At 37.1% G+C, this 9,054-nt stretch overlaps 2 protein-coding genes and 1 long non-coding RNA gene across 3 annotated transcripts in view; all 3 read right to left on the bottom strand.

The window, feature by feature from the left end:
- Positions 1 to 756: 756 nt before the first annotated feature.
- Positions 757 to 2,853, bottom strand: LOC111326170 (uncharacterized). Its single transcript, XM_022930109.2, has one exon. It carries the CDS (start codon positions 2,811 to 2,813, stop codon positions 2,124 to 2,126), a length of 690 nt encoding a protein of 229 aa, XP_022785844.2. The 5' UTR covers positions 2,814 to 2,853; the 3' UTR covers positions 757 to 2,123.
- Positions 2,854 to 5,650: 2,797 nt separating this feature from the next.
- On the bottom strand, positions 5,651 to 7,999 carry LOC148718293 (uncharacterized). The gene is made up of 3 exons (XR_015994959.1): positions 7,441 to 7,999; positions 6,936 to 7,001; positions 5,651 to 6,440 (listed from the first exon to the last, which is right to left on the bottom strand). It is a non-coding gene; the product is annotated as an uncharacterized LOC148718293 (long non-coding RNA).
- An 11-nt stretch (positions 8,000 to 8,010) lies between these two features.
- LOC111326190 (uncharacterized) overlaps positions 8,011 to 9,054 on the bottom strand; it is a 2,200-nt gene continuing 1,156 nt past the window's right edge. Inside the window, exons 3-4 of the mRNA XM_088742469.1 lie at positions 8,929 to 9,054; positions 8,011 to 8,794 (exon numbers count right to left, since the gene is read on the bottom strand). The exon at positions 8,929 to 9,054 is cut by the window's right edge and continues 193 nt beyond it. Of these exons, the coding sequence (XP_088598595.1) occupies positions 8,435 to 8,794; positions 8,929 to 9,054 (486 nt within the window). The 3' untranslated portion in view covers positions 8,011 to 8,434. The remainder of the gene's footprint in view (positions 8,795 to 8,928) is intronic.

Here is a 9,054-nt window from a genome sequence, read left to right as displayed (position 1 = left end):
TTTTCAGTATGTTTATTTTTACAATTTGATTCAATCATTTGTTGCATGGAAATTATAAATCGACTCTGTAAACTGGCTTCCTTGTACACACTTGTTTTTTCTCCAATGGTCACTTTGTAAACTGTTCATGCCAATTTATCTCAGGCTTGAATTTAAGTGTTCACCCCCTTTCAGCCATAATAAGAAAAATCAAGAAAGAATTCTCAAGGCTGCCATTACATGGTCTGTAAATGGGAAACATTATTCTGTATGTGCTTTGTCATGGCACTGTTAGAGCCCCTAGTACAATTAGAAAAAAAAAAGGTAACTAGTCCTATAGAGCGCCAGACTGTTGTGTGGGAGGTCGTGAGTTCAAATCCAGCCGGACCAACACTCAGGGTCTTTAAATAACTGAGAAGAAAGTGCTCCACCTTTGTAATAATATCTGCAAATGGTTAGACTTTCTAGTTTTCTCTGATAGGGACGATAAATGGTGGTCCCGTCTCACAAGTCCTTGTATGTGATAAAGAAAAATTGTGGGACATTAAAGAACCCACACACTGTTTGAAAAGAGTAGGGCACATAGTGCCTGGTGTTGTGGTCTATCTTTGTGTAGTGTCTATCAAATTGATGGGGGGTACTGCGCCTTTGAATATTGTATAGAAAGGGCGCAATATAGATAGGGAATTCATTCATTCATTCATTCTGATCGAACAATTACTTACAGAATAGATAGTTGTGAAATATCATTAAAAAGCTAAGGAGTGTACACTTAAGCTTATGGCATAACAATTATGTATTATCCCCTGAATAAGGATGAAATCAAATACAGCAAAAAGCAAGCCAATAAAAAAGAACTACATCATAACGTTATAATTATCAGAATGATGGTACAAACATAACAATCCTCAGAAAATATGTTTGGCTGAAATATATATTTTTTGCTCTAATTAATTGAAAGCCAATCAACATTCTCACTTTCTAAGTGAAGAGGGAGGACAAGGCTCATGTTACCAATGTTAAAATGTCTAATGGCCCGAAATCATACAAACACTAGCAAAACCATTCTAAAGTTGTTAAATCTCTAAATTGTACCCTATACCAAGTTTTAACTTGATGGGAGATGCTACAACTGAAAACTAAAGTATCACCGCTGCAGTTCATTTAGCATATAAATGATAATTTGTTTCAAATGGCCCCATGTATTTACCGACTGGTTCTGTGCCTCTTGTCAACAGCATCAGGCGGTACAAGAAGTACAATCAGTTAATGTAGCCATGCTCAAAAATGAACTTCTTCATTAAACTTTCAGGGACATGATTGTAGTATACTGGCATCAAATAGGATAAAAAGTTACCTCTAAAATAATTTGCTAAATATAAGAGTGGCTCTATGGTTATTTATCATTTCTTTGCTGGCTAATAACCTCAGAAATGTCAACATGTCCGAGTGCTCACTGACAAGCTTAAATCCAGTCACAATAGGAGTATATACCAACATCTGGCTCCGGTTGTTCAAAGAGCGGATAACGCCATCCTATGGATAAATCGCTATCCAGCGGATAAGTGTTGCCAAAACGTACTGTGCAACCCACCGGATAGAGATTTATCCACTGTATAGCGTTATCCATCCTTCGAACAACCGGGGCCTGATCTACAATAGTCTATCCTGCAAATTCATGGTTCAAATCCTGGGGCAACTGGCTGAAGTTGTTAAAAAATATCAATGGATACACTTGCATATCCGAAGTGAAGTTATCAACTTATTGATTTTAAGACCCTACAAAAAAAATTGGTTTTCATAATCCAAAAACATCCCTTGCCTTCTTTTCAGTGGGAACTTTTCTGAAAGAACAAAACATAAATTACACGGATGACACAGACTTGTGGATTTAAGCATGGATTTGACAGGGGAGTGTGGAGGGGGGGGGAGGGCAAGTATCCACAGAAATTAGGCTTTTCTTTATCAGTATAATTAATTACTCCTCACACAAAGAAAAGGAGTGCTGCCATTGAAACAACATGGAACATCTGGGTCAGGCGGGGTATTAAAGTTTATTCTTTGTTCTTGTGTACTCCAGTTACAGTCTGCCTAAGAAACTTTTCCTGGCCCTCCAGGATTCATATTCGCCATCACCGCTAAAGTTACTCCGCCTTTTTTCGCTTGGATCGTCTCTTGATGCAAGGCGTAATGAAAATTACCTTGGGCGGCGAACGAAACTTCACTCTTCTTATAACTTTCTTTCGTTTGATTTTAGAGCCAGTAAAGTTTCTTTTTCCTGACAGTTTCAAGATGGTTTTTAATGATGTTGTATTCTCTTCAGTTTCAACCTGATCTTCTTCCTTTGACTCAAAATTACCAACTGGTAGATGAAGCTTAGTATTTCGCTGACGTTTGGACGCAGATTCCACCTTTGTCGGTTTGTTTCGAGGGAGAGCTCTTTCTTGGACTTCACTTGCTAGCGAAGAAATTGTTTGCAGCTTTGCTTCTTTTGTGATGACAGATTTCTGCTTTTTGGGTTGTTTCATGTCTTTGACATCTGTTGTTCTTATTCCTTTAGTGTGCATTGGTGATATAAATGACCCGTTCAAACCGATCCCACTGCAAGGAACAAGTAAACCAGAAGTCAAAGCAGCTCGGAGGGCGGATTTTATTACTCCATCAGCTGGTGATGGCAAATTTTTCACACCATTCGTTTCATCATTTAACTTCTCTTCTAGATACTTCACAATATTCTTGGTGGAAGCTCCATTATACTTTCCTTGTAGCATTTTCACGGCTTCGATAACGTGAGGAATGTAATTCCTCTTGCGCTTTCTTGTTGTGGGCGACATGTTCGAGTCCCACGGGAAGTCCAAGTTCGAATGGCGCGCTGGTCGCATGACGTAAGAGTTTTTAATGATTTAATTTCACTGATAAAACGATTTAATTTTGGATAAAGAGCTTTGATTATGATTGATTACGCGTATGATTAAATCATTAGCTGATAATTAAGATTACTGTCTATTTCAGAAAATGGCCAATACCGAAACTAATTCTGAAATGAAAGTTAGTTTGATTTGTAACAAATTGGAGAGCGAAGGAACGCAATGATAGGTCTCTCCGGCTTCCAATCTATTCTCGACGTTAACTGTTAACATTGTGCTTCACTAAAATAGTAGCAACTTAACTAATTCTTAGCATGGGGAAAAGCATTGAGAATAATGATATCACATGGCTTTTATCTTGCTGTGTGACGAAAATAAACGTATTTGTGCACAATCCTCACAGTAAAGAGCAATAGTGAAAATCAGATCTTAAAAAATTCAGGCTTGTACTAGATTCGAACCACTGATCTCTGCGCACAGGCAGCCCAAGCTCACTACTAGAAAAGCGGACGTGACTCTTAACGTGTTGCGCAACGTTTTATATTTATAAAGGTTTGTATGGGATGTTATCGGTTTGCCTTAAAAGAGAGAAAAAAATGTCTTGTTTTGAAATAAAATGGGCTTACCTTAATGCTTTATTGTTTTCTTTGTTGATTCCGAGCGTCTCAGGCCATTTTGAAGCGTTTTCGGCGAGTTAGCGCTATGTTGGTGTTTTAGCAGTTGAACACCAACATAGCGCCAACTCGCCGAAAACACTTCAAAATGGCCTGAGACGTTCGGAATCAACAAAGAAAACAACAAAGCAAAAAGGTAAGCCCATTTTATTTCAAAACAAGACATTTTTTTCTCTCTCTTACGGCAAACGGATAACATCCCATACAAACCTTTATAAATATAAACCGTTGCGCAACACGTTAATAGTCACGTCCGCTTTTCTAGAGGTGAGCTTGGGCTGCCTGTGCTCTGCGATACTAGTGCAGCGCTCTACCACTTGAGCTAACAAGCCAACTGGGAGCAGGTCATCAAATTAGTCCAACATAAACCCGTAAGATGATAAATCAAACACAACGAATATATGAAATTCATATTTAACAATTACTCGCCGAAGGCGAGGTGAATATCGTCGAATAATCCACGAGACGAAGTCGAGGGGATTATTCGACAATATTCACTGACCCTGAGGCGATTATTGTTTTAGTATAATTTCAGAGCTGAACAACAGAGAAATTTCTAAAATCATAACATTTTAGTAACATTTAATAACATTTTATTTTAACAGTTTTTAGTATAATTTCAGAGCAAAGAGTTTCCAGCAATCTGATTGGTCGAGCGGTTTCTTATATGACGCTATATAAACCGCTCCACGTTCTCAAAGTAGCCTCGTAAGCAGACGTTCTTTGGGCTCGTCACGTAATCTTCCTCTTCCACGAACGACGTTCGTTGGGGGAGAGGAAGATTGCGTGACAAGCTCAAAGAACGTCTGCGTACGAGGCCATTCTCAAAGAGGACTGTTCCAAGCGCCAATAATATTGCATACGCATTTCATTTTTGTATGCTCCACCTATGGCGAATGAAGCAATGCTTTCATTTCAATTAGCTACTTTTTTGTGTACATTTATTTCACAAGATTGTGCGCATTGAGTTAAACAAATTTTCCAAGAGTGTAAGGGTGTTGAAACAAACTGAACACTTTTGTGTAGTATTTTATCTTCATGAGTAAGGGATTTAAAGAATTTGGGTTCATGTAAACGGAAAAAAAATCGCCTCACGCTAAGGCTCTGGATCACATAAAAAGAACTAGAATTTCTGGAATCTTAGCCGTGTAAATGACTTATCGTGAAAATAGTTGGAGTCATCCCTTATGTAGGGAATTCTCTGTTGAAAATTAAGGATATGGAGGGTAAGGGATCAGTGGAGTTCTATAAAAAGAATATCAGACTGTGTGAGAATCGAAGTAAACTTTATATTCAACCCAAATAACCAACAGAATAGTCTCAAACTGTATATTCTTATCCTGGGTTCTGATCTCAGGTGTCCTTTGTGCTGTGTTGCAATTAGGACCAATCAATTCTTTTTTGAAAAGGAGGAGTTGTTGGTTATTAGTTTAGTTATAACTTCCTTTCTTTTTATCCTTTTGAATGTTCGTTCGACAAACCCTCGCCCGACAAACATTTTCCCATGAATCTGCGATGTACACGAATTAGTACAAACTTGATCGAATCGATAGTGATGTTTTCAGATAATATTACAAATGTCAGACACTGATATGGAGTAACACATCTAATCTTAATGCATGCTCAGGTAGACATGTCTTTACATCTCTTGGTTCTATTTCAAAGCTCCTTGTTAAGTCAAGGGAAACAAAGAGCCTGAGGAATCTCCACCTGAATTACGATTTACTCTATTTTTGTTCATGTTCCTTTGAGACATATCCTTTCATTTCTTTTTCAATGCTGCACAGTCTTTTGCACTTTCCTCCTCTTTCCTGTTGGGGTAAAAGATAAATAATTGTGAGAAGTTATGCCTAAATATACTGTTTGTTTGGATTTAAATTTATAAGTTTTCTCACCTGTAATCTCCCCTGGATGGATAGACGAATAATTCGGATAGGGACGAATAAATGGAGGTCCCGTCTCCTGCAGGGTTGGGGTAGGAGACGTTAATTTCCCACACACGAGATTACTGTGTGATGGATGTCCTCCCCTGGAGTGGGATGGGTGGGATATAGGGCGCACTTAATTTGGAGCCTCGCTCTGTTGTGCGACCCTCACCATACTCTGGTGAAAGTGATTAAATAAATTGTCCAGAAAAAGCTGCACAGCTTTACTTTTTCCTGATAGAGTGACCAAATGAAAAGACAAAACTAGTCATTTAGGCTATACCATGACTTAAAATATGTTGTCCCTTTGGCACTCATTTTATTTCATACTACAGGTTCAGTTTCAACGATACTTTTAGAAAGCATCTCGGTTTAGTTTCCTATCAAAAATCTTCTTTGATACTCTTTCCGTTTTTGTCATTTTAATAATGTAGTTTCTCTGTAGTATCAGCATGTAGTATTATCTTTAATTTATCACAAAAACAAAATAAATCAAAATTAAGCTGTTGTCAAGCGCGAGTTGTTGTTGTTGTTGTTGTTTATTATTATTTTACAAAAGATTACAAGCAAATTTACACAACCCGCATATAGCATTAGCTAGTCTTGGTGGGTATTAGAAATAAATAAGTAAATACTACACATTGCAAGCTAAAGAAGTTTAATTACCACAATAAACTAAAGAGATTTTACAATAAACTAAAGAGATTTCATTACTACTATAATTATTATTGGGGTTATAAGCCATGCATTAGTTTACTGCATTATAAGCTAAAAAATAAGTACAGTTGTCATACAAATTAAATACAATAAAATTACTAGTGAGTTAAAACAAGACACAATAATCAAATACAGGCAGGGCAGACTGGAAAGTAGAGAGAAGAGAATTGTGATATACGAGTCACTATGGTCATCATCTTTTTTACCTTTTCATCATCTTTTTTACCTTTTTGTCATCTTTTTTAACCTTTTCGTAGTTTCTCTTTTATTTTTATGCACTGCAAAGTAGGGATTACTTTATCATTAGTAAGCTCCTCTATTTAGATGAACAATCTTGTTCATCTCAATTTATTTGCAGCGACAAAAGTGCTGCCTCTTCCCGCTATTAAGCAGGAACCACATCAGTACAACAGTATTATTCGTTGAGGACTTCAATTCAGAATATCAGCCACTGTTTTGAAGATTTTTTTTAATTGCATTTATTCATAATTAACTTTTTTCTATGATTTATAGATGTAATCTGTTTCTTCCATCATTGGACTGTAATGGTGTTTGCTTTAACTTTATATGCCAAAATTTAGTCTTCTTAAGGATGTGCCTAAGGGATCATGAAACTAAAGAAATGTTGGTTTTAGCTTCTAAAGAAACTTAGAAGCATTATTGCATTATTGTTAGAAATTGATTAACCCGTCTGGGATCAAACTGCCGTTTTGCATGTTAGCACTTCGCTCTAAGAAACTGTTCAGTTGACAACTCATCATTTTGACCCTTACTTGATTCTTCTGCTTCTAATGCATCGATGTCGACGGCTTGTAAACCAGCTTCATTTCCACCTGATCCTGTCATAATGATAAAGAAACTTTTAATTCGAATAATTTACAAAAGTGAAGATCACATAATTGTTATCAAAGTTGAGCTTTGTAGTTTTCCAGAACTATTTTTAAAATGACATCCTTTCTTTACCTCTAACTTCTTGTGATGTAACAAGTTGAACAGACTCCTCAGGTTCCTAAAGCGTGAGGTTGGATTGACATCGTAAGAAATCTTCTAACTAACTCAAAGGAAACCCTCAAAAGATGTCAAGAGACATAATGTTTCATCTTGCTCTTTTGCACTGGAATGATTAATTAACCTCGAAGGTGGAGGGACCCTTTATGCAAGTAATCTATGAAGTTGAACCTTGCATTTTTTTTCCTCTTCAGTTGACTCAGCACTGACCCGCACTGACTCCTCTAATTAAATTGTACCGTAATAGTTATAGGAGCCTTAAACACATACCTGAGGTTATTTATAATCCCTTTGTTCTTGAAGGCTTAAAAACAAATCAAATAAGGTGTACTTTATCTTTTTAAACTGACAACAGGTAAGTTAGAAGCGACCCTCTTTCCTTTTTTTATCAGCCTTAGAGCAATACTTTTTAGGGCATTATTTACTGGTTGCCGTAATGTTATTTTTGAAAAACAAAATCCACAGAAAAAAGCTGGCACTCGATCTTTTCCGCCATAATGAATGATAAGCAACTTGATTGCTGTGGCCTCATTAAAGAGTGCCGTTTTCTAAATAGCCTTTCAATTAAAGGTTGCAGGTTAGGATGAAACACTCTGTCACTACATGAAGATCGATGTAATAGAGCATTTCAATTGTACCTTAAAAATTTGCATTTGTGGCTCCAAAAACTGTTTCTAAGTTAACTGCTGGGTGAACAGCATATCATTGCAAGCACTATACAGTGGAACCCCAATATAATGATATGCCAAGGGAGCAGTGGAATTAGATCATTGTATCGAGTTATCGTTATATCGAGACAGGATTCTGTCCCATACATTTTACTGTAACTTTTGCTATCGTTGTACCGGGAATATCGTTATACTGAGGATCGTTGTATTGGGGTTCTACTGTATTTGAAGATAGAGAATTCAAATTTTTTCAAAATAAGTCTAGAGGCTTATAGATGGCTCCTTATGTGACTTCCATGGCACTGAACGCCATCAAACACAAGCTTGGTGCCATTACATCCGATTCCTTGCCTCTTGATGTACGTCCTCGGCGGGTCCTCCTGGCCATCCATGTTTAGATATCTTAGCATAATTATCAGAAACCTTAAATGCGAAGGTTTCTCCACAGGTGCATTTTCGAGCACAGATTTTCGGTTTGAAAAAGGACATGACCTGAAAGTTTGTTATAATAGTTGTTGCTTTCAAATGAGAAATAATGGTTAAAATTTTTTGAAATACCTATACTTTGATAAAATGCGTAGCATCGTTATAATGAATTACGTAGGGAAAGTACATGCGGTCTTTAAGAAAATACAGTCTACCACATCTGGATTTGAGGCAGCCGTGTTGGCAATTTCTTCAATCATCTCCTGATTGCCTTGAAGGTCGAGGATACTCTCTATCGTGGTTTCTTCTCCAGGTGTTCCTCCAATTCTGACAGGTTGCCTGTGATTAGGAATCACCGCATCCACTAACCACTTTTTCACAATGGGAAAGTATTTGTCCTTTGAATTCAACATCTCAAGAATCTGTATTAAAGTGATATGCACTGTCAGGAGATGATGAAGTCGTTTCCTTGTTAATCCAATATAATACATAAGCTCTATGATGCACTCTCTTTTAAAGTAAGCCTCTTCCTGCTCTTTATTTCACTCTCGCTGGAAAAAGGGTTAACATAAAAGTAAGAAGTCAGGCAGGATATGATTACTTTAACGTGCACGGTCTCCCGGTTTGCTTTGTTATGTTAAGAAAAGCAAATAAAAAATATCACGAATGTTTCACACTTTTGACAGTTAACATAGTTATACATCACTATACCTAACTTCCCAGTTGAAAAAAGCAGGAGCACATAATTAAGTTGTGTTCTTATATCCAGGCCATCCATAAAACCGGTCAT

The sequence above is a fragment of the Stylophora pistillata genome, chromosome 13 (assembly GCF_964205215.1).
Source record: "Stylophora pistillata chromosome 13, jaStyPist1.2, whole genome shotgun sequence".
Classification (NCBI taxonomy): domain Eukaryota; kingdom Metazoa; phylum Cnidaria; class Anthozoa; order Scleractinia; family Pocilloporidae; genus Stylophora; species Stylophora pistillata.
The sequence above is the reverse complement of the archived record's forward strand: the minus strand, read 5'-3'. Positions and strand labels throughout refer to the sequence as shown.

What these genes read in the sequence shown, in the direction of transcription:
- LOC111326170 (XM_022930109.2), bottom strand. Translation starts at nt 2,813, where the DNA reads ATGTCGCCCACAACAAGAAAGCGCAAGAGGAATTACATTCCTCACGTT.